Source organism: Podarcis filfolensis (genome assembly GCF_964270895.1).
Source record: "Podarcis filfolensis genome assembly, chromosome: 1".
NCBI lineage: Eukaryota > Metazoa > Chordata > Lepidosauria > Squamata > Lacertidae > Podarcis > Podarcis filfolensis.
This window is the reverse complement of record NC_139604.1, coordinates 54,348,482-54,374,107: the sequence shown is the minus strand read 5'-3', so window position 1 is coordinate 54,374,107 and position 25,626 is coordinate 54,348,482. Positions and strand designations below refer to the sequence as shown.

The window sequence follows — 25,626 nt, the reverse complement described above, 5'->3', positions numbered from 1 at the left end:
ATGGTAGTGTTTGAATGACCCTCGTGTACATAAAATATTAAGAAATAAAGGCAAATCAGTATGCAAGGTTGTAAGAAAGTATTAGAAAGTATATTAAATGTAAGGTAATAATTATAAGTACATTCAAAATCACAAATGTCAACTATATCAGGAAATGATGGGAAGTCTATATTTTACTTTAGTTTGTTGTTGTTGTTTTACTTTATTTTATGTACCATTATATGATTTTAGCTTAGCTGATATCTAAGTGGAATTAGAAGGTTAAATTAACATTCTAAGTTAAACTAATTTAAGAATGTGTATGTATGTGTATGTGTGAAGTTAAATCTGTAATGACATTAATGAATTTCTTTTTTTTAATAAATTTTTATTAATTTTCCAAAATAGTCATACAATTTTGTCCAAATTTTAACAAATTTTAACAAAGTACTCTTTTTGGTCTTCCTTCAGTTTCTCTGGTAATCATCCGTATTTACCCTTCAATACGCATTCCTTTAATTGCATTGCCATTTGTCTTCCCTCCCTTTTCTATTTTCTTTAACAATACCTCTTAAAATTTTACAGTGCTTCTTCAAACCCCACTAGCGTTGTTTGCACCTCACATATATTTTTCAGATAATCTACGAATTTTCCCCAATCCTCAATGAACTTTTGGTTTCGAGCATATCTTATTTTCCCAGTCAATTTATCCAGTTCTGCATAGTCCGTCAATTTCATTCTCCATTCTTGAATCGTTGGTATTTCCTCTTGTTTCCAATTCTGGGCCAATAAAATTCTTGCTGCCGTAACTGCATACTGGAATAGTTTACAGTCTTTTCTTCTTATTTCTTTCCCTGTAATCCCTAAAAGGAAGGCTTCTGGTTTCTTAACAAAAGTGTATTTTAACATCTTTTTCATTTCATTGTATATCGCTTCCCAGAAACTCTTTACTTTCTTACATTCCCACCACATATGGTAAAACGTTCCCTCTTTTTCTTTACATTTCCAACACTTATTACATGTTTTATACATTTTTGCCAATTTTACCGGTGTAATGTACCATCTATAAAACATTTTCATAACATTTTCCTTCAACCCCATGCATGCAGTAAATTTTAAATTTTCCTTCCATAATTTTTCCCAGTCTTCAAATTGAATATTATATCCAAAATCTTTGGCCCATTGTATCATTACCGATTTAACCTCTTCATCTTTCGTAAACCATTCTAACAATATCTTATACATTTTTGACAGAGTTTTATATTCATTATTTATTATCTCTGTTTGGAACTTTGAATCTTTTTCTGCATAACCACTTTCCTTTATATCTTTTTTAAGCATTTCATTTACCTGAAAATAATGCAACCGATCATACACATAATCTTTAACATAGTCATATGGTTTTAGTTTCCATTTTCCTCCTTCTTTAGTTATTAATTCTCCGTATGTAGCCCATTTCCCTCTCATATTAATTTTCTTTACACACATAACCTCTAACGGAGATAACCAATGTGGAACTCTTGGTTCCAGAAGGTTTTTATACCTGTCCTGGAATTGGAATATAAATGGGATGAACAATAAAAGAAAATGAAACAAAATTGAACAATTTTTAAGAAAGAAAAACTTGGACATTATTTGTTTACAAGAAACTCACGTGGCAAGGAGGCATAGAAAAATTTTGATTAATAAAAGACTAGGGAATGAATATATATCTTCGGACAAAGAGAAAAAAAGGGGGGTTGTGCTATATATCAAAAACAAAATTTAATCCCAACAAATTTTCAAAGATGAAGAAGGAAGAATTATAGCAGTTCAGATCAAATGGCAAGGCGAAAATCTAATAATTGTCGGGATCTATGCACCTAATGGAAATAAGACTGATTTTTATAAAGCTTTGGAAGAAAAACTATTTGAACATATGGATCAGAAAATCATAATAATGGCAGATATGAATGGAGTGGTGTCACTGGAAATGGATAGATTAAGAAGGGAAACTACCAAGGACATTTTTTTCAATGACCAAGAACTGTAATTTGGTTGACATCTGGAGACTTAGACACCCATTAGAGAAGCAATTCACCTATCACTCAGATCCGAATCAGTCAATGTCAAGAATTGATCAAATATGGGTCTCGAATGAATTGACTCCAAGAATCCAGCAAGTAGAAATACAGCCTAAAGTAATTTCAGATCACAACCCAATAAAACTAGAACTAAAAGGCTTTGAAGAAAGAACTTTTAAATGGAGAATTAATGACTATCTGTTGGAAGATCAGAATATCATAGATAAAGCACAAAAGAAATTATTGGAATACTTTATAGATAACGCCAACAAAGGTACAAAGATGAACATTGTTTGGGACGCAAGCAAAGCAGTTATGAGAGGATTCTTTATACAACAGAACTCATTGAAGAATAAACACAGAGAAAAAGGGGAAAAGGAAATTTTAAAGCAAATTATGGACAATGAGCAGAAATTAATTAAAAAACCAAACAATGTAAAAATCAAACAAGAAATCAAGACTTTACAAACCCAATTTGCAATGATAATAAATAAAGAAGTAGAATGGAATATAAAGAGGCTACGACAGAAAAACTTTGAGTTCACTAACAAATCAGGGAAATTGCTTGCGTGGCAAATCAAAAAGAGAAAAGAACAGAACACAATTAACAAAATTATTGTAGATGGCAAAGAGATAGTTAATCCAAAAGAAATTAGAAAAGGATTCTTGGACTTTTATAGGCAATTATATAAAAATAAAGAGAGAAACAACATAAAGAAAATAGAAAGATTTTTAAAAGATAAAAAGGTGCAGAAGATCCCGACAGAACAAAAAGACCAGCTGAATACTCCAATAGAAGTGGAAGAGATCAAAGAGGCGATTAAAGAATTGAAGAGGGCCAAAGCCCCGGGACCAGATGGATTTACATCAGGATATTATAAAGAAATGAGAAATGTTTTGCTATTTCCATTGAAAGAAGTTATGAATAATATTTTAAAAGCAAGAGAAATCCCAGAAACATGGAAGGAAGCATTTATTACTTTGATTCCGAAACAAGATTCGGATTTGACTCAAGTTAAAAATTACAGGCCTATCTCTTTATTGAATACGGATTACAAAATATTTGCGGGAATTATGGTGAAGAGATTGAAAAAGACTTTGACAAATATTATCCACAAAGACCAAACAGGGTTTCTGCCAGGCAGACAAATGAAAGATAATGTAAGGAATATAATCAATATTTTGGAATATTTGACTGCCAGGAATGAGAAACAAGCGATATTGATGTTTGTGGATGCTGAAAAGGCCTTTGACAATATCGTATGGGAATTTATGCTGAAAAATCTAGAGTATATGGAAGTGGGGAAAGAGTTTTTCAATGGAATCAAGGCAATATATACAGAGCAGAGAGCCAAACTGATAGTCACCAATGTTGTTACAGAAGATGTAAAAATATCTAAAGGAACAAGACAGGGTTGTCCGCTCTCGCCATTGTTATTTATAATGGTCCTGGAGGTCTTGTTAAATACGATTAGACAAAATAAACTAATTAAAGGGGTGACAGTAGGTCTGAATGAATATAAAGTAAAAGCCTTTGCCGATGATCTGGTTATAACGATGGAAGAACCAAGGGAGAGTGTTAAAAAAGTATTGGAGGAGATTGAACAATTTGGAAAAGTGGCCGGTTTTAGGTTGAATAAGAAAAAAACTAAAATAATGGTGAAAAATATGGAGTATAATAAGATAGAAATAATGCAACAACAGACAGAGATAGAGGTGGTGAAGAAAGTAAAATACTTAGGAATTTGGTTAACTCCTAAAAATATTGACCTGTTCCAGAATAATTATGTACAGGTGTGGAAAGGAATAAGGAATGACCTGGAGGTGTGGGGTAGAATGAAACTGTCCTTTTGGGGCAGAATTTCTACGATAAAGATGAATGTGCTTCCAAAGATGTTATTTTTATTTCAGACTATCCCCGTTATTAAGGGGGTAGGGATTTTTAAGGATTGGCAAAGAGTGATTTCAAGGTATATTTGGCAGGGCAAAAAGCTGAGAATAAAATATAAATTACTAACAGATGTGAAGGAAAGGGGAGGCTTCGCCCTGCCAGATATGAAATTATATTATGAAGCAGCTTGTCTTTGCTGGTTAAAGGAATGGATTAAATTAGAAAATACGGAATTATTGGACTTAGAAGGTTTCGATAACAGATTTGGGTGGCACGCCTACCTATGGAGTGACAAGAAGAAAGTCCATAAAGGATTTGGGAACCACATTTTCAGGAGTTCATTAATAGAAGACATTAATGAATTTCAATAAAGAATTTTTTCATCCAAAAATAAAATAAAATGAATTGGACTTAAACATAACTTATTTAGGCTGAATGCAGCTTATTGACTTCAAGCAAAGTGCTGGAGTTTAAGTTCCGCAGGGCCTGCAAAACAGAGCTGTTCCACCAGGCCTTTGGTCAGGGCACAGCCTGACTCCCTCCTTTGGCAATCTTCACAGAACTTTAGCCTAATGGTTGCCATCAATTTGAGTTGAACTAATTTTATAATGAAATGATTTTAGAATGTTGTACTATTTTATTGTTTTTAGCCACCCTGAGCCCAGCTTCGGCTGGGGATATAAATAAAATTTATTATTATTATTTAATAATATATTAAATAAATAAAACAGAGGAATTCAAATGTCAGTTCTCCATCAGAAAGGGAGAGAGTGAAGACTGGGCACTGCATTGAATAGCAACAGAGAGTTTGCTATTAGACATGTAACTGATTAAAATACTAGACACATGTCTCTTTACTCCCAATTATGGCTGTTTTTTGATGCCATAAAACATAGGAGATGTGAAATGTGAAATGAAAGGGGTCCTTCTAGCACAAACAGGTCTATCTAGAGAACTGGCAGAGGTAAAGTGTCGGCCTTATAGTTTCTCTGCTACAGGGGTGCAGAATCTGCAGCCTTCCAGATGTTGCTGGATTATCTCTCCCATCATCCCAGCCATTCTGGAGTCCAACAATGTCTGGAAGGTCATAGGTTCCCATTGCTTCTCTTCTAGATACTTGCACAGGTATCATGGAGAAGCACATGTTTCACACATTGGCCAGTGTATCATTCTGTACATTCTAATTGTCAAAATCAGTTATTTGTGACCAGGTTCCCTCACAATCTCTTTGTAAAAGTCATTACAATATGGCCAGTCTCTTTTCCAATTGAATCTTTTTCTTCCTGGTTTGCCACCACCAGTTGAGACCCTAATATATGTGAAGTTAGATTCCCCCCCCCCCCGAATGTGTCTCATTTTAAACTCGCTTACGTTGAATTTCATTTCCATTTTGACATTCAAATATGGAGAGATTCTTTTAGAGCTCCTCACAATCCCTTTTTGGAATACTATTCTACCGAGATGCAGGGGCGTAGCTAGCTGCTCTGGCACCCAGAGCAGTGGGGGCGGGGCAATCTGCCCAGAGGGGCAGGGTGATCTGCTCACGGGGGCGCCATAGCGATCTGCCCGGGGGGTGCCGCAATAAGGTGCCCACAGAGTCCGCCTGGTGGACGCAAGCCCCATGCTGCCATTTCAGGCAGTGCGGGGGCCTGAGCCACTCCCAGGAGAGACGTGTGGCTCTGGCACGCTACAGGCCAGGCTCTGCGGTAAGTGCCACCCCCCATGGTGTGCCATTTTGTCACCCCCTCAGGGATGACACCCGGGACAGACCGCACCCCCCGCACCCCCATTCCTACGCCCCTGCCGAGATGATCACCCTGAAGGGGTGGAAGCTAACATACATTTCATATTTGGCCAGCTCAAGGGAACAAAGAAAGGAACTGCCCTCAGAGCCTTTTATCTATTCCATGCTGATCCACAGGGGTGGGTTGGAGCAGCCAGTTGTGCCCTTGATGTGCTGTATATTGAGCACTGGCGCCAGCTCCAGTGGGCCCTGGGAACTTGGGCACCCACATTTTTTTGCTATGGGTGCCTGACCTCCGCCACATGCCACCACCGCTTGCCGCCCCAGAAGGTGGCAAATTGCTCCACCTACTCATTAGACTTTGAGGTAGTTAGGGATCCTTTTGCTATTAAGATGAACGTGAATGATTTGCTGCCTGGTTGTGTTGAATATGTGTGTAATGAAAGTATGTGAAGCAACACATATATGCTCTGTCTTTTTCATTCCATGTAATAAACCAAGCTTTCTTTATTTTGCTGGTGTGCTATCTTTCTTATTGGGCATGAAGTTAAGAATAGAAACACGGAGTAGAAACACACATATTAACTCCAGCAAAAGATCCTTAACCTATCGGGCGTGTGTAGAGTACTGTATTTAGGGAACACATGAGTGGTGGACACAAAATGGGGCTTCAGTTGCACACTTGCACAGTTGTATTGATAGGGAACAGTTATCTTTGAAACTAATTAAAGATGAATAGTGGAAAGAACCACAAATTCCCAAATAGCAGGTCCTCAGGTAATTATACAGACAGGCCATAGAGAGCATTTTAATGATATGGGCTTCACTCATGTGATTCAGGGATTTGGTTTCTAGCTTAAAATGAGTGCTCCTTATTCTAAGTATGTTATATTTGCCACAGAGCACCTTTTTTTAACGCAGTTGGCAAACTCCAGCTCCATAAAACAAAGGCAATGTTTCCCAGGCAGCTGCAGGTTTGTGGCTTGTGGCTGCTGTGGGAATGACACGTGCTGGACAAGTGTTTGGTTAAATAAAGCTACAACTTTATTGATTATACAGCAGGTAAGTGGGGTTGGCATGGCAGTAGTGTGAGGATTGACTCTTCATTCCCATCAGCCCTTGGCAATGGAATGGCATTCTGTTTGACTAGTTGGCAAGCATCCATACCTTTCCCACCCTTTGTACAGTGGTACCTCAGGTTACATACGCTTCAGGTTACAGACTCCGCTAACCCAGAAATAGTGCTTCAGCTTAAGAACTTTGCTTCAGGATAAGAACAGAAATTGTGCTCCGGCGGCGCGGCGGCAGCAGGAGGCCCTATTAGCTAAAGTGGTGCTTCAGGTTAAGAACCGTTTCAGGTTAAGAACAGACCTCCGGAACAAATTAAGTACTTAACCCGAGGTACTACTGTACTGTGTTAAGGAACCAACAGAGAGAACAGGTCATTTGCAGAACAGAGAAAAACAGTGACATGCCAGCTAACTTACATTTAGTTTCTGTATTAAGAAAGCAGAAAAGAGGACACACAGAGACTTCTAAGGGTGGCTCCGGTCCGGCAGCTTCCACCACTCCTCCTCATCCAGCCAGTCCCTGACATGGTGCCTCGGTAATGCAGACATCATATAAAAAGAGAGAAATGTATACTGCAAGCAAAAGTAGTATTTGTGTAAGGAGGCCAGTTATAATGAGGCAACACACATTGTTTGGAGTAAACTAGAATCACCTTATGAAAAATAATGTTGGAACACAATGAACTTATGGAACTGCAGAAAGCCCTGTGCAGGAAATATCTCCAAACTCTATCATGCTCCTATGGCCGTTGACTGGGTGACCCTACCCTGCAGGAAGTAAAATTTATGAGCTAAATGGATCAGCCTGCAAAGCACCTCATTACAAAAAAAATGATGTGGGGAACAATAATTTCTGAAGCTTATAGCAGGGACGATTTGATCAGAGGAGGAAGTGTTCAACAGTTCCTTGCCATTCCCCTCCATTTTAATGCAAGGCCTCCTGAAAATGCTTTTGGTTCTTGTTTTTAACAAGTCAGTGGACAAGTTAATATGTGCAACATCTAGTGTTGGGCTAAGAGTATTTAAACATTCTCATTTTTTTATTTTTTTACAGAGGAGAGCACACCTTAGTAAAATGTCAGAAGGAAACTTCACCGCAATTACTGAGTTTGTTTTGCTGGGATTCACAGATAACCAGAACCTGCAGGTTCTTCTCTTCACTGTGTTCTTTCTGATTTACTTGCTGATCTTAGTGGGGAACATTGGCATGGTAACATTGATCACAATTGACTCCCGGCTCCACACTCCCATGTACTTTTTCCTGAGCCACCTGTCAATGTTAGATATCGGTTACTCCACTGTCATCGCTCCCATGACACTGATGACCTTTGTGGCAGAAAGCAAAACAGTTCCCTTCACTGGCTGTGCCCTGCAGTTTTTCTTCTTCTGCATTGCTGTATCCTGTGAGTGCTGCCTGCTAGGTGCAATGGCATACGATCGCTTCATTGCAATCTGCAACCCACTGTTGTATACTGCTCTCATGTCCAAAAAGCTCTGTTATTTGCTTGTGGCTAGCTCTTATCTAACAGGTTGTGTGAATGCAGCGGTCCAGACTTCATTTATATTTACTTTGTCCTTTTGTAGATCCAACATCATCAACCATTTCTTCTGTGATGTGGTCCCTATTCTAAGGCTCTCCTGTTCAGATACAAGAGTCATTGATATGATTCATTTTAGCTTCTCAACAGTAGTTGTATCAATACCTATCCTGGGCATTCTGGTGTCTTACAGTTACATACTTGTCACCATCCTTCGGATCAGCTCAGCCGAGGGCAGACGAAAAGCCTTCTCCACCTGTGCCTCCCACCTTACAGCTGTCACCATTTTCTATGGCACAGTTGCTTTCATGTACTTACGGCCCAGTTCAAAATATTCCGTGGAACAGGACAAAATCATCTCTGTGTTTTACACCCTTGCAATACCTATGCTGAATCCACTCATCTACAGCCTGAGAAACAAGGAGGTGAAAGAGGCTTTCAAAAGGCTGGTTGGAGGAAATGTTACCTCTCAGAGGCGATAAACTTCATTATCAAAAGCCTGGTTCTGTATCTTACTGTACCCTTTATCTCATTTTCCATTTTTAATTTTTATCTCAATAATGGGTTACATTCAGACTCCACAATCCTTTACGTACTCCTATTTCTGAGTATGGGATTGTTCCATTTTTTATGTGTAGTTAGGTCCCATTGAAGTTTGACTTGGGCCCTCTCGATTTTTATTGGAATGAAGTACAACTAATTCTGCCTGTTTGCAACCAAAGTATTGCAATTTGAGGTTTACAGGCTATTGATTTACTGAAGCACCAAGGAATTCTAATGCCTGTTTTCTGTCAGCAAGGGAAAGAAGGAGAACTGAGTACCATTCCATTGAATGATAACAGAGAGTATACTATTTAACCTGTAGCGGATGAAAATCCCTGGCTTTCCAGATGTTGCTGGATTACACTTCACATCATCCAAGACCATTGTCCATTCTGGTGTCCAGGAACATATGGAGGGCCACAGGTTCCCATGCCTGCTCTAGTAGATGCTGGAAGCTTCTGACACAGGTATGATGAAGGTGCACATGTTGCACACATTGGCCAGTGCATCATTCTCTGTTGCTGCAAAGAGTAATATATGCTATTTGTGACAAGGGAACTATATGAATGGCATGGCTCTGATTACCCTTCTTCAGAGGATGGTTAATGTGTTGCAGTAGGGATACTTAGGCAAGACAGTCCCACCATTCACTGATAGACATAGAGAAGCGTTTTGACTGTGAGTGAATGCCACAATGCTGGCAGCCCATTATGTCGCCCCTAAAAGGTAGGGTCCAGTGAGGGAGCCTGGGTGAGTTACCATTGCTCTTCTAGCGTTCCAACATAGCTAATTGCTGGCACTTCCAGAAAAGACAGGGGTAGGACAAGGAGGGGGTGAAACAATGGTGCCAAACATTTTCTATGGTTCACTGCTGTATATATTTATTCTGGTATTAATCTTTATCTTAAATGTGACGGGGAAGGTATGAGTAAATATCCAGACCTCCTAATCATTAATGTAAAGATCAGTGCACTCATCTACTGTTACAAGCAAAGCTTATTACCTCTTGTAATGAAAAAAACCTGTTTTGCTTAGACAGTAGGCTGTTCCTCCAAAAGTAATAGTTTAGAAAAAAATATAACATAATCAGTTAGTCATTTCTTATGGAGGTCATGCTCTTTCAATTTCAGACTGGACAAGCTATACAAAATAGAAAAAAGAAAGGAACTTTTGGAAATAATTTTTGGTGGAAAGGAATAAATATGTTATAATGCTCATTCCAGGAAGACCCCTCCCCTACTCATCGAGTTAAATTGGCCCCAAATAGTATTTAAACCACAGATTTCCATAGTTGGATAGCTCACACACTTCAACGGGACCACCATTTTGTCCTATATTCTCAAGGGCTAGCTTCCCTCTTTGCTGAACTGCAGACCTAGGATTGAGCGAGGGAACTGCTGTAGCCTTGCTGATATTAATGGGAAGAGCTTAACTCTTACATGGAAGGCACAGGTCTCTAATTGCTGACTTGAGTTCCACTTTTTTCAGGAAAACTATACCCCTCCCCCTCTCTCTTTCTCTTTACTTTTAGAGTGTGGCTCTGTGGCAAACTGCTGCACCTGCTCATCAGGCTTTGGGTAGTTTGGGATGCTCTTAAGATCAAGGAGCAACTGTACTGGAGGTTTTGCTGCCTATTGATATTTCTATAATCAGGGTGTCTGAAGCAGCACCCGTATATTCTGTCTCTGTCATTTCACATAATAAACATAATAAAGATTCTACTTTCTTTATTCTACATTATTCTACATTCTTAGTGAGAATAAGGATTAAAGTAGAAAAAACATGTTCTTAATGGAAACAAACATTGACTCCAACAACATATTGTGATCTTGCAAAGGGAAGATGTGGTTGGTGGGCATGCATTTGACTTCAGACATACGCTTCATTACATGGGGAGCTGAGCCCAGAGAGGAATATGGCTGCAGAGTGAACCAGAAGGTCCTGCCATGATGCGCTGCACCAAACCAGCTCCCTGCACCTTGCACCTGTCTTCTCCCTCTCCTAACAATCCTCTGTGTCGGGAACGTGGGAGTGCAAAACCCATTCCACCTCAATGGCCATACCGACTGCCAAACTAACTCGGCAGTCTCTGGTCAAAAAGATTGGGCCTGTTTTTGAAATGTTTCAAAGCCCTTCAAAACCTCTTTGACCAGAAAAGATAATGGAAAGGGGGTGGGGGGAATGTAGGTGTCATGAACACTGACGACTCTGTTCAACCACTGGAGTTTCGTGTGGAAAAATTATCTCCAATCTCAAAGTTCCCAATTGCTGATGGTCATTGATGCCTCTTTTATGTTTTAGTTCCATTCAACATGGAACTAAAGCTGTACTGACCTCTGTGTGTGTGTGTGTGTGTGCGCGCGCGCGCGCCCGCACGGACGCACGCACGCGCTGACGTGTGCGTGTCTGAGGATGATGATGGAAATGTTTGCAAATGCAAGATGTTCCACTGGAAGCTCACACTTCACATTTTCAGTATGAATCAGCAAGCCATATACTTGAAGAGCCTATTCTTGCAAAAGGCATACTACAAATTTTCCCATGAGAAATACCTTTGCCTAGTTGAGTTGGCAAGATTGGGACCAGGCTGTCTTACAAGTTTATCAACAAACTTAATCTGACAGGAAATAGAGAGAAGTAATAAATGAAGACTCATACTGAATTGTGGGCTGAATGGAGATGAAACACTTCTGCTTGGAACCAATTAAAGATGAGGAATGGAAAGAATGAATTCCCAAATAGCATGTTCTCAGATGATTATGTTGATGGGTCATGGAGAGCATCTTAATGATATGGGCTTCACCCATGTGTTTCAGGGATTTGGCTTCTAGTTGATGCTAAACCAACTATAAAATGAATGATTCTATCTACAACTGTTGGTTTGGTGTTCTTGGAATGACATCCATCCTCTTCACAGGTAAGGTGAGATATGCTATGTTAACTAACCTGATAGACTCTCAGAGTGCTTGTGGATTTTTACATCTAGCAGTCAGATCTAGCAACAGCTTGGTTCTTTGGGGGCAAATCAATTACCTGGAATTTATTTTGGTGTTGTTGTTTTTTTACAAAAGACTTTTTTTATTCTCTGCATGTGATGTAGCCTGCTAGTTGCCTGTGACTGTAAGCAGCAGTGGATCATGGAGATCTGCAGAAATGCAGATGGCAGTCTTTCTGCATTGACTTGTTGTAGAAAACATAGTCATGTGCAGCTGAAGGATAGCTTACATACTGCGTAACAAATTTGAAATATTGGGCAAGAGGTTTTATAAAAATGTTCCTGTTAGCTTACACAGTTCAAAAGGAAGGAGTATGTTCCTCCATAGTTGTTTTCATTGTTGTTGCCTTTGGGAAGAAGGGGATGTATGTGAGCTTTTTCACATAGGTTTTGGAGCATGTACTCCCCTTTCCCAAAAGCAGCAATCACCTTGGTAGGCAGACAAAAAAACCTTTAGAGTCATAGACTCTTACATATTGAAAGGGCATGACGGTGTAAAATAGGAACACCATCCAAAGCAGGTTCCTTCACACCTCAGGCTGCTGTAAATAAGTGAACAGCAGGAACAATCAAAATTCCACTTCATGAAGACCAGATATTACCAGGTAGCTAAACAAGTTGCTCAAGATTCCTAAGTAGCTGGACCTTAGTGTGAAAGAGTTTCCCATAGTGGTAGAATTTGGATCTTTATTGAAAATAAATTACCGCTCACCCCCTCCAAGAGGTGGGTGGGGTTTGCGACACCATGCAAGGCTTAGTTCAGTGATGGCCAAACTTGGCCCTCCAACTGTTTTGGGACTACAATTCCCATCATCCCAGACCACTGGTCCTGTTAGCTAGGGATGAAGGAAGTTGTAGTCCCAAAACAGCTGGAGGGCCAAGTTTGGCCATCACTGGCTTAGTTCCATTAATTCTTTTGTTTTTGTGGGAGTTTGTAGTCAAAAGTCAAAGTTCATTTTCACAGTTTTGTGACATAATCCAGTTCAATAAAATGAATAGAATGTAGCCAATAATATCAACAGAAGGTAGAAAAATCTATGCTTGTAGTTTGTGAGGCTGATTCATTCCTACAGTGTTCTCCTATGAGATATTGTTGGCAGAATTGTGGTGATTCGTTTTAAGGTAGTGTGGTAGTCATCCAGCTGCAGGCATCCAGCTGCAGAGCAATGCAGTAAAATAGGTAAAGGTAAAGGGACCCCTGACCATTAGGTCCAGTCACAGACAACTCTGGGGTTGCGCGCTCATCTCGCTTTACTGGTCGAGGGAGCCGGCATACAGCTTCCAGGTCATGTGGCCAGCATGACTAAGCCACTTCTGGCGAACCAGAGCAGCGCACGGAAATGCCGTTTACCTTCCCGCCAGAGCGGTAACTATTTATCTACTTGCACTTTGACGTGCTTTTGAACAGCTAGGTTGGCAGGAGCAAGGACCAAGCAATGGGAGCTCATCCCATCGCGGGGATTCGAACCACCGACCTCCTGATCGGCAAGCCCTAGGCTCTGTGGTTTAGACCACAGCACCACACGCATCCCTATGCAGTAAAATAAAAGCATACTATTATGAACAAGTTCAGTTTTGTAGGATTCATTGATCACCCAGGGCTTCAGGTCCCCCACTTCATTTATAAGACTTTGCAACATTCCTGGTAATCTCTGTTGCCATTCTAGTGGAGAGCATTGGGATAATCATATTAACGATTGTTGATTCTTTGACCAATGCAGTGTTCATATGAGGAGGAGAGAGTGGAGATGGACTCCTGGACTGCAGGCTCCTCTGCTACATCCCATTACTGTATCACCACCCCTTGCATGCTGGAGGCATATGTCTGGAGTGAGGAGTCTTCTGTATGCATGTAGTCCCCATACATGATTCGAATTTTTCACAATCAGAGTTCTAAATGATGCAAGCAGCCCACACACATAGAACAGATTTCTTCCTGGAAATCTTTCTCCTTCAATGTGTGGAAGGCAGCAAGACAAGGCAACACAACACAGAATTATCATAGGTTCATGGTCAAGCTTTAAAAAAGCACATGATCAAGGAGGGCTCTTTGGTATGTACACATTAGTAGCTCTCAGCAATGTTATTTCTCATGACACATTTGCATAGTGTTGCTCACATCAGAGAGAGTACAGGGATGTCTTCAGCCAACACACGTATCTTTTTGTTTCTCCTGACCCTGAAACACCATTTCTATAAGCTGTCATTTGTCTGTACTTGACAGTTGCAATGGAATGGTTGCACTCCGCTTTCAAGACTTAAAATTGTGGCTTCCTGAAGCTTTTGGTGGTGATGGACATAGTACACACGGTAATATCTAGTTTGGATCTAATACTATTTCATCATTGTTCTCCTATTTTTATTTGCAGAAGATAGCACACCTTAGTAAAATGTCAGAAGGAAACTTCACCGCAATGACTGAATTTGTTTTGCTGGGATTTACGGATAACCAGAATCTGCAGGTTCTTCTTTTTGCTGTGTTCTTACTGATTTACATGGTGATCTTGGTGGGGAACATTGGCATGACAACATTAATCACAATTGACTCCCGGCTCCACACTCCCATGTATTTTTTCCTGAGCAACCTGTCAGTGTTAGATATTGGTTACTCCACTGTCATTGCTCCCAGGACACTGATGACCTTCGTAGCAGAAACCAAAACCATTTCCTTCACTGGCTGTGCCCTGCAATTTTTCTTCTTCTGCATTGCTGTATCCTGTGAGTGCTGCCTGCTGGGTGCAATGGCATATGACCGCTTCATTGCAATCTGCAACCCACTGTTGTATACTGCTCTCATGTCCAAAAAGCTCTGTTATTTGCTTGTGGCTGGTTCCTATCTAACAGGTTGTGTGAATGCAGCGGTCCAGACTTCATTTATATTTAGTTTGTCCTTTTGTAGATCCAACATCATCAACCATTTCTTCTGTGATGTGGTCCCTATTCTAAGGCTCTCCTGTTCAGATACAAGAGTCATTGATATGATTCATTTTAGTTTCTCAACAGCAATTGTATCCATAACTATCCTGGCCATTCTTATCTCTTACACATACATCCTAGTTGCCATCCTTCGGATCAACTCAGCCGAGGGCAGACGTAAAGCCTTCTCCACCTGTGCCTCCCACCTAACAGCTGTCACCATTTTCTATGGCACAGTTGCTTTCATGTACTTACGGCCCAGTTCAAAATATTCCATGGAACAGGACAAAATCATCTCTGTGTTTTACACCCTTGCAATACCTATGCTGAATCCACTCATCTACAGCCTGAGAAACAAGGAGGTGAAAGAGGCTTTCAAAAGGATAGTTGGGGGAAAGATTATCTCTCAGAGACATTAACATTCAAAACAATAAATCCAGTCCTACAGCTTACTTCATCCTTTATTGTAAAGTCCGTATTACTATTATTTCCTTCCCAATGAGTCTGATCCAGTCTAAAGCTACACTTCTATTCTTAATTTGAGTAGCTCACACTAAACTCCACAGGGTTTATTTTTCAGCAGGCACTTATTGTATTGTTCTGTACATTAATTTATATCAAGTCTCATTGAAATGTGTGTGAGTTCTAAGAGATAGGTATAGATCATTAACATTTTTGATCGAGTGCATAAACTATGGTGGTCACGCCCAGTAAGGAGACTAAATATTCCCATCTCTCTCCCCAAAATAGGCTACCCTCGCACATCTTATCACAATGTTTAGAAGTTATTATTCATTGGCTTTCCCCCCCACTACTGTCTCGTGTCATAATGCCTGGGGGTGATGGAATGGTATGTGCACATATACATGAATAAATGAATGAAACAGGTTTACATGGAACTCTCTGTCATTTACTCATAATGTGGTATTAGAGTGGCCTGGCTTGGCCTTTAATGGTGGCCTTTAACGATGTTCATCTCTTTATTAGCATTGCTGGATGAACACTTTTACTGTTATGTTTTATTCCATGTTATGAATTTTAAATGTTTAATGAGCTGTTTGTCTTCTAGTATGTTGTAAGTCACTTTTTCAGATTTTTTGTAAAAAGGCAATGAACATATATTATTAATAATAAATAAATAAATTTTAACAACCAAAAAATTGAATCCTTTGTTACCATGTCTATTTAGGAACACACATAGCCTCTTTACTTTAGTTTTTCAGCTCATTTAACTAAGCCATTTCCATTTGGCTTGGCAGTAGGTTAGTGAACATTCAGTGAACGCTCACTCGAAACATTTTTGAGGTTCAGTCATTCTGATGTTACCTCATCTGTCACAGGAGGGGGTGAAAAGCATGACCATTATCTATTTGCATGTATTAATAACAGGACTTTTTTTCACCTGGAATTTACTGGAACTCAGTTCTGGCACCTCAGGTGAACAAGGGGGTGTTCATTCTGAGTTCCAAAAGAGTTCCTATTTTTCTAGAAAAATAGCACTGATTAATAATGTAGATCTTTAAAAAGCCATTCACCGTATACAATGGGCTCATTCCTCAGCAAGGCATTATTCAGAGGAGGAGCCTATGCCTGCACTGCCCAGGGCAGGCACACTCCCGAGGGGAGTGGGATATGGAGGGTGCCCTCCCAGGTGCGGGACAGCTGCTCGGGTGCACAGAGCGGCGCGCACATGCCCTGCAGACAGGGGCGGAGTGAGCCGCCCATGTGGCCAGAGCGAGACATTTGATGTGCTGCATGCCCACGACTGCCAAATGTCACCCCCCCTCAGCGAAGACACCCGGGGCGATCCGCCCCCACTGCACCTCCCTTCCTCCACCCCTGGCATTATTGCCATATATTTGGCGTGTGTCCATTTACAGCTTCACATGGTGCCACTAAGAAATAACGTATCTCCAACAATCTCTGCCTGGTAGTGCCTCCTTGATGCTGAATAGCTGGATGTAGAAAAGACTCAGAATGAGCTTGAGGAAATAAAAAGTTATTCCCTGCTTACCCAAAACTTGAAAGAGAGGTAGTCAACTCTGTGGAATGGTGATCTACAACCTGTGTGCCACAGTAGAAAAGGCCCTGTCTTGTGTCCTAACTAATCAGGTTTATGAACATGATGAGGCAGATTAGTAGAGCCTAAGATTTTGAGCACAATGTCAGAAGAAACCTTTGGAAAGAGGCTATCAAGCAGATTTTCTTCCATCTGCCCGTTCAACAACACCTGCTGTGAAAGCTATGCACTTTAGTTCTCTGCAAGGAATGTTGTTCTTTCTTAACGTGTACTCAAATAGTAACATAAATTGCTTTGCAATATTTCATTCTCGGCAAAGGCAGGTGTTCACTAAGACACTGCAAACCTAATTGTGTGTCAGTGTGGTGTAGTGGTTAAGAGTGGTAGACTCGTAATCCGGGGAACCAGGTTCACATCTCCGCTCCTCCACATGCAGCTGCTGAGTGACCTTGGGCTAGTCACACTTCTCTGAAGTCTCTCAGCCCCACTCACCTCACAGAGTGTTTGTTGTGGGGGAGGAAGGGAAAGGAGAATGCTAGCCGCTTTGAGACTCCTTCGGGTAGTGATAAAGCTGGATATCAAATCCAAACTCCTCCTCCTCTTCTTCTTCTTCTTCTTCTTCTTCTTCTTCTTCTTCTTCTTCTTCTGTGTACTCAGAAGTAAGGCCCGTTGAATTCACCTGGACTTATGCCCAGGTAATAGATTTAAGATTGTTCATTTGAATTTTATTACTGCTCCTCAGTTCAAGTCCTAGTCTCTTTATCAAAATGGATACAGTAGAACCGCCTCAGGTTACAAACGCTTCAGGTTACAAACTCTGCTAACCTGGAAGAGTTACCTTGAGTCAAGAACTTTGCCCCAGGATGACAACAGAAATTGTGTGCTGGCGGCGCAGGGGCAGCAAGAGGCTCCATTAGCGAAAGCACGCCTCTAGTTAAGAACAGTTTCAGGTTAAGAACAGACCTCCAGAACGAATTAAGTTCGTAACTAGAGGTACCACTGTAGAACCATCTGGATTTGACTGCCCATTTTTGACCACTATAGATATTCACTTTTAAATTTAAATTCATTTCCCTGCCCCCTGACATTTTCTGGACTTAGATAGTACCTACTCAATGCCTGAGTGAGGGCAATTAGACAGCATAACAAATTTATACTGAACTGTGAGATTCTAATCCCACGTACCCAGGAGTGACCTGCACTGTTAATGTAGCAGCTCAGCCCTACCAAGTGAGCTGTTCTGGATGGCTCTAACAACCAGCATGTTGCAAGTACCTTTCCGTCCTGCAGGTCACAATGACTTTGTTCGTATTGTTAACTGGTGTTAATAGCTTTGGGAATGTGCAACAAACTTACTCTAAAACAGTGGTTCTCAACCTGTGGAGCCCCAGATGTTGTTGGGCTACAACTCCCATCATCCCTGAGCTCTGGCCTTGCTAGCTGGGGTGATGAGAGTTGTAGTTCAACAACATCTGGGGAAACACAGGTTGAGAAAGGCTTCTCTAAAACAAGATAGAGGAAAGTAACTAGTGAAGATTCCTACTGAATTGTAGGCTGAATGGAGAGGGGCAACTTCTGTTAGAAACTAATTAAAGATGAATAGTAGAAAGTAAAAGAAATTCCCAGGCTGTATGTCCTCAGGTGATTATGCTGAGATGTCATACAGAGTATTTTAATTTATGCCTTTGAGGAATTTGGTCACTAGGTGGTGGCAAAACAACTATAAAATGAGCATTTCTCTCTACATCCCTTATTCTAGGGCTCTAGGATCGACATTGATCATCTTCACAAGTAAGGCTTCTTAGAATACATTTCCTAGCCAGATATAATCCAAAATTCCTAGCAGTCAAATTTATCAACAGTGCATTTCTCTGGAAGCAAATTTATAATCTAAGCATTGAGGGGAGGGTGTTCTTGCTTGGGTACAGTATCCCTGAATTCTACCTCTTTTGCACCGATCCAGCAAACAGGCTTATGTGCCAATGAAGGACGTCAACATACTGCAGAGGAAGTAGTTCTTTATCTACTGCAGCTACCTCACAACTATAAAATTAGCCATTCTATCAATATGCCTAACTTTGGGGCTTTAGGAATGACATCTGTCCTCTTCACAGGTAACACTCCTAGCCTGATTTATTCTCAGAGTGCTTAGGATATTTTATTTTTGGCAGCCAGATGATATCTATGGACAGTTCCATTCTCTGCAAGCAAGGATTTTTTTTGGAATTTAGCTTGGTTTCTTTTCACAAAAGCTGGGGAGGTTGACTTCTGATGATGCTGCACTAGATCTTTCTTGCAAGTTGTGTGTGTTTGTAATAAGAAATTCAGAAATGGAGATTCAAAATCACCAGATAAGCAGTTTATTTGCTTAATGTTTTTTTATCTGGTACTGCAGCTGGATTCAACCAAAAAGGGGGGAAACTCAGATTGAAGTTGAGAGACACATTTGCATATCTGGGCATTGAAGGGAGTGAGTTAACACTCAGTTACAATATTTTTGCATTCTCTCTTTATGACCTCCATCCAACAGACATGTTTATGAGCAAATGGAAGATAGCTTGCCTGCTGGAAGGCAATTTGCATTGTACCTTGGTTCTCGAAAAGAATCCATTTGACTCCTGGAACCATTCAAAAACCAAAGCATAGCTTCCGATTGGCTGCAGGAGCATCCGCAAAAGCCATGCTGGATGTTCAGCTTCCAAAAATCATTCGAAAACCGGAACACTCACTTATGTGTTTTGATTGTTTAGAAGCCAATTTGTTCGGGAGCCGAGGCATTTGAGATCCAAGGTATGACGGTACTTCATTATTTTCCACAGCAGCCTCACAAATGAATATGGGGAACACCAGGGCAAACAGCATACTTTAGAACATCAACCCAATTCTGCCTTGTTTTTAGATTCCATTGACCCAAGTTGCAGCAAAATTTGATAGTGCATTCTTTTTTAAAAAGGGGAAAGATGGGGGAAAGATGCAGGAACCTTAACTTAAGGGGGATTGAGGAGGTTTGCTGCAGTGACATAGCAAGAAGTGGCCAGCATTTGAAGGATGTTTTAAAAATAAAAAATAGGCACATCAAATGGTGCTGGTTTTGGTGAGTAAGTGGTGGCACTGGTCACTAGTGGGAGCCAATGGCCAGCACAAGAGCTTTCTACAAAACCTGAATGAAGGCTGAAAGAGGCCATGTGTTTGAGAACCAAACCTCTCCTGGCAATTTGACACAAGCAGACTGCACAGTGATGGGAAGAATCCCAATTTACATACAGGGCCCTTGGGGCAAGAGCCAGAGAAGAATTCAGGAGCTCTCATATCTTCTTTTTGACAAACATTAGGAGTTTCTGAAGCTTATATCTGAGGTGTTTAGATTGGAGGAGGAAACGTTAAGCATCTCATTGACATTCCTCTCCAGCAGCAAAGTGTGTGGAGGGCCACGGGGACGGCTGCCCTGGGTGCAAAATTGTTAGAGGTGCAAAATTTCAGCACCCTGTGCTGCCTCAGTACTGCTGTGCACTTCTGTCGCTGGGCTCCCTTGAAAATGGCTCCCCCATGTGAAAAAGGAAGTGACCTCTCCAGACAATGGAACGACTCTTCTTTTCTTAGCTATGTGGCTGTGCAAGGTTTGAGGGAAATGCAAGGAAGAATAAGGACGGCCTATTACAAAAATGATACCATGTGTACATTGATCTGGGAAGCTTGGGCGGTGATGGAGATGATGCAGGAAGGGCGGGTAATGGGTATGAGAGCCCACCGTATGTGGTGGCAATGTAAAATTATTAAGAAAGCCTGGGAAGTGGTATATAAAGATTTGAAGAAAATGTTGAAAATGACTTTTATTTTAAAAAAAATGAAGCTAAGATCCTGGAAGGTACAGGACTTAATAGATTTATCATGCAAAAGACTTTGTTCCTGCATCTGAGAAAGGACGCCAGGGCAAGACCAGCCCATCCCTATAGAAGGAAGAAGCCACCGCCAAAGAAGATGAAAGAGATTGGCAAAACAAACTAATAAACCATAACTGGACAAAGCAGACAATTTCTCTCCCCCCCTTTACCTTAAAAAAGGGATAAGTGTATAAATAAGTATAGAAAATGGAACCAGGAGGGGGAGTTGGAGGGAAGTCAATTAAGATGTATGATTTTGATTGTGATGTTTTTTTATGATTGGGTTTTTTTCTTTTTGTTATTATAAAATTAATAAAAGAAAAAAAGAAAATGGCTTCCCCATGTGAAAAAGGAAGTGACCTCTCCAGACAATGGAATGACTCTTCTTTTCTTATCTCTGTGGCTGTGATCTCCTGAGTGATGCAGATGCTGTTAGCCAGTTAATGTGCATGCATACTCTATCCATTTCCCTTTCTCCACACACCCCTTCCCCATGTGGCCACAGGTACTGGCAACCCATGCTACATCTCTGTTCCTTGCCACTTAAATGTAGGGTCTCCTGAAACTACTTTTGGTTGTGGAGCTAATACTATTTCAACTTTTTTCTCATATTTCTATTTACACAGGAGAATACAACTTGTGACAATGTCAGAAGGAAATCTCACCACAATTACTGAATTTGTTTTGCTTGGATTCACAGATAACAAGAGTCTGCAGTTTATTCTCTTCATATTGTTCTTACTGATTTACTTGTTGACCCTGGTGGGGAACATCGGCATGGTAACATTAATCAGGGTTGACTCCAGGCTCCACACTCCCATGTATTTTTTCCTCTGCAGCCTGTCATTTTTGGATATTGGTTATTCCACTGTAATTGCTCCCAGGACACTGATGATCTTTGTGGCAGAAAGCAAAACTATTTCCTTCACTGGCTGTGCCCTGCAGTTTTTCTTCTTCTGCATTGCTGTATCCTGTGAGTGCTGCCTGCTGGGTGTGATGGCATATGACCGCTTCATTGCTATCTGCAACCCACTGTTGTATACTGCTCTCATGTCCAGGAAGCTCTGTTATTTGCTTGTGGCTGGTTCCTATGTAACAGGTTGTGTGAACGCAGTGGTCCACACTTCCCTTATGTTTAATTTGTCCTTTTGTCGTTCCAACATCATCAACCACTTCTTCTGTGATGAGCCCCCGATCCTAAAGCTGTCCTGCTCGGACACAACAGTCATTGATATTTTTCATTTTGCCTTCTCAGCAGCACTTATATTGGTAACTATATTGGCCATTTCCATCTCTTACACATACATACTTATTGCCATCCTTCGGATCAGGTCAGCTGAGGGCAGACATAAAGCCTTCTCCACCTGTGCCTCCCACCTTACGGCTGTCACCATATTCTATGCAACAGGAGCTTTCATGTACTTAAGGCCCAGTTCAAAGTATTCAGTGGAGCAAGACAAAATCATCTCTGTGTTTTACACCCTTTTGATACCTATGCTGAATCCACTCATCTACAGTCTGAGAAACAAGGAGGTAAAAGAGGCTTTCAAAAGGCTGGTTGGAGGAAAGGTGGTCTCTAGGTAAATTCCTACTGAATTGTGAGCTGAATGGAGAGGGGCAACTTCTGTTAGAAACTAATTAAAGATGAATAGTAGAAAGTAAAAGAAATTCCCAGGCTGTATGTCCTCAGGTGATTATGCTGAGATGTCATACAGAGTATTTTAATTTATGCCTTTAAGGAATTTGGTCACTAGGTGGTGGCAAAACAACTATAAAATGAGCATTTCTCTCTACATCCCTTATTCTAGGGTTCTAGGATCGACATTGATCATCTTCACAAGGAAGGTTTCTTATAATACATTTCCTAGCCATATATAATCCAAAATTCCTGTTAACTGTTAGGATATAGTTCCATTTCACCTTAAAAGGGTCAGGCATGGTTGTTGTGTATCACATGCCTGTTTACTCCAAGCACTGTCTGCTGGGAACTTCCGTTGTACATAGCTTTTGTATTCTGGCTGTTTTTCCTGGACACGGAGGCAAGCCGTCATGTTTTTCCTTTGTTCTGAACTACATTGAATAAAGCTGTAAATATGCTCTCCTGTCTGCATCTTTCATTACGGAGAATCTGCTGAAAGGGTGTGCACGGGTCTTGGAATGTCTCTGAGGCTCGTGTCACTAATTGACTGATGCTGTTCCACGGGAGACCGGTGATTGTCCAGAGACAACTGGGGGCCTGCCTGATGCCTCCGTCTCCTTGGCAGTATCCCAACAATAGGTTTTGAGCCCAGATTCACAGCGCTTACAGGAGAGTAAGACTGCTGATGCCTGCTGAGATCCTGGCAGCAATAGCAACAGAGGTATGTGGAAAAGCGAGGCTTTCCTGTGCCGCGGAAGCAAGCTACATCTGATTTATGACTTGCTAAAGATAAGGAGCCTTTGAAGGGAATAAGGCTCACGGCTGAAGTAAAGAGCTGGGATGGATCTTTTACAAGCCTCCTTTGGGGCTCTGTGCCCAAAGCTTAATGGCAACAATTATCAGACCTGGGCAAGGTACTGCGAGGGCCGGATGAGAAGGCTTGGTGTGTGGCACACTGTTTCTGAGGACCCCCCCAGTGCCTCTAACAGATGAATGGGTGGCACATTCAAGATTCAAGAGCCATGGGAGTAATTTTGCTCTCAGTAGCTCCTGAAGAGTTAATCACCCTGGCTGGCAAGGCCAGCTCGTGTGAGATGTGGGAAGGGCTTCCAGCCTGTCATCTCCGACAAGAGGCTGGGTCTGTGTTGCTTTACTTCAGAAAGCTGCACAGGAAGCATTTGGAGCCAGGGGAAGACCTTAGAGCCCACGTTTTGCATTTACAGCATCTCAGACAGGAATTGACTCATAGAGGTTTTAATATGCCTGAGTCTCTGTTTGCAATCCTTATCCTGGACTCCCTGGATGAGAGCTATCATGCTGTGGCAAGCCAGCAGGCAACTCTTCCTGCACAGGACCTCACTGCTACAAAGGTTTTGGCAACCTTGCAAAATGAATATGATAGGAATGCAGCTGAACCAGCTTGTGTGCTTCAGGGGGAGCAGTGTGGGACAGCATTCCAGCCTCCAGGGGGAGCCAAGGCATTGGCAGCTGTGAAGTGCTGGAACTGTGGAAACCAAGGTCATATTCAGAGATATTGCCCAAAGGCTGGAGCGAAACAAAAGAAGAAGCCTGCAGATGTCCAGAAGCAGAAGGAGGGTAGGAAACCCAGGCCAGTGAAAAACAAGGCTTTGTTTGCTGGCAATGCTTCTCCAAAAGTCAAAGGCAGATTTATTGTGGATTCTGGAGTGACAAGGCACATAACGAAGGATCGGCACCTGTTTATTTCCTTCACGCCTCAAGATGGGGAGATCCAACAGGCTGATGGAAAGATGTTGAGAGTTTCAGGAGTTGGGATAGTGAAACTGGCAAGTTTGCACACAACCATCAGCGAAGTACTTTTTGTTCCAGATTCTGCAGACAATTTGCTCAGCGTCCCACAGCTGACTGGGCAGGGCTTTGAGATTTCCTTCAAGAGGAGCGCCTGTGTCATCAGGAAGGGCAAAGAGGACATTTTGCATGCGAAGTTTGTAGATGGCTTGTTCTTGATAACTTATGATGACAATGCTGTTGATGTGTCTAATGTTGAATCTTGTTGTGTTGCACAAACTAACAACCAGCAGATGCTGCCCTTCCAGCAGATGTCAAAGCGATAAACAACTACCTGACATTCAGAAGACATCTTAAGGTAGCCCTGTTCAGGGAAGTTTTTAACATGTGATATTTTAGTGTATTTTTGGTTTCTATGCAAGCCGCCCAGAGTGGCTGGGGAGGCCCAGCCAGATGGGCGGGGTATAAATAAATTATTATTATTATTATTATTATTATTATTATTATTATTATTAGTTCTTCATGCAGGATGTATTCACGAGGTGCACCAAAAATTTGGTCACATGTCTTGGCAGGCGCTGGCCAAGATGCCTGGGTTGGTTCAGGGTTTGAACATTAAGCCCTGTAAGTTTCACATTAAATGTGTATCTTGTGCAGAGAACAAGGTGAAGGTTGATCCGAAAGGCAAAGTGTCTAGCAGACAGGCTTCCAAACCCTATCAGCTAGTTCACGCAGACCTGGTTGGTCCACTTGCACCCTCTTTGGGTGGAGCAAGGTACTTCATGGCTTTAATTGATTCTTTTTCCAGGTACATTCATGTGTTTATGCTCCAGCAGAAGTCAGAAGTGTTCCCTAAGTTCAAGGTGTTCTGTGCTTGGTTGGAGAATGCTCACAATAAACGCATTGGCTGTTTATTTTCTGATCGAGGCGGTGAATTCACTTCTCATCAGTTTGAGGCTTTCCTGACTGAGAAGGGAATCCAGTACAACCTCTCAAGTCCTGGATCTCCATGGGAGAATGGACTCTGCGAACGGGCAAACCAGACTTTGCTGCAAGGCCTAAAAACCTTGTTGCATGATGCCAATCTCCCTGAAAAATATTGGGCTGAAGCTTTATTGTGTTTCCTTTATTCCTATAACAGGAGACTGTCATCACCTATTGGTTGTACTCCCTATGAGAAGATGTTTGGTAAGAAACCTTATGTCAAGCACATGAGAATCTTTGGTTCTGACATGTGGGTACACACCCCACAGAGCAGCAAGCTTGGGAAGCGTGGGGCACATGGTTTGTTCATGGGGTACAAAAAAGGTGCATACAGGGTATTCATGACTGACTCTCAGTCCATTAGGTTCACAAAGGTTCATAAATCCAATCCTATAAATTCATTCATTATTGCAGAGTCCATATCATCATCATCATCATTATGGGCAACAAATGGTGACAAACAATATAGGGTGCTATTCCTATGACACCGCTCTGATTAACAATCCTCAGACTTGCAACAATTATATTTCAGAAATTTTGGGGTGTGGGATGGAGAGAGGTGGATACTTGATCAGAGTCTTAGCTCCGCCTTCAGT

At 41.3% G+C, this 25,626-nt stretch overlaps 3 protein-coding genes across 3 annotated transcripts; all 3 read left to right on the top strand.

The window, feature by feature from the left end:
* Positions 1–7,822: 7,822 nt before the first annotated feature.
* LOC310770226 (olfactory receptor 5AR1-like) lies at positions 7,823–8,767 on the top strand (the record flags this gene model as incomplete). Its single annotated transcript, XM_083630756.1, has 1 exon — positions 7,823–8,767. The coding sequence occupies one exon, from the start codon at positions 7,823–7,825 to the stop codon at positions 8,765–8,767; it is 945 nt and encodes a 314-aa protein (XP_083486882.1).
* A 5,446-nt stretch (positions 8,768–14,213) lies between these two features.
* Positions 14,214–15,158, top strand: LOC310770085 (olfactory receptor 5AR1-like; the record flags this gene model as incomplete). Its single annotated transcript, XM_083630358.1, has 1 exon — positions 14,214–15,158. The coding sequence occupies one exon, from the start codon at positions 14,214–14,216 to the stop codon at positions 15,156–15,158; it is 945 nt and encodes a 314-aa protein (XP_083486484.1).
* Positions 15,159–21,285: 6,127 nt separating this feature from the next.
* On the top strand, positions 21,286–22,224 carry LOC310742369 (olfactory receptor 5AR1-like; the record flags this gene model as incomplete). Its single annotated transcript, XM_083571777.1, has 1 exon — positions 21,286–22,224. The coding sequence occupies one exon, from the start codon at positions 21,286–21,288 to the stop codon at positions 22,222–22,224; it is 939 nt and encodes a 312-aa protein (XP_083427903.1).
* Positions 22,225–25,626: the final 3,402 nt, after the last annotated feature.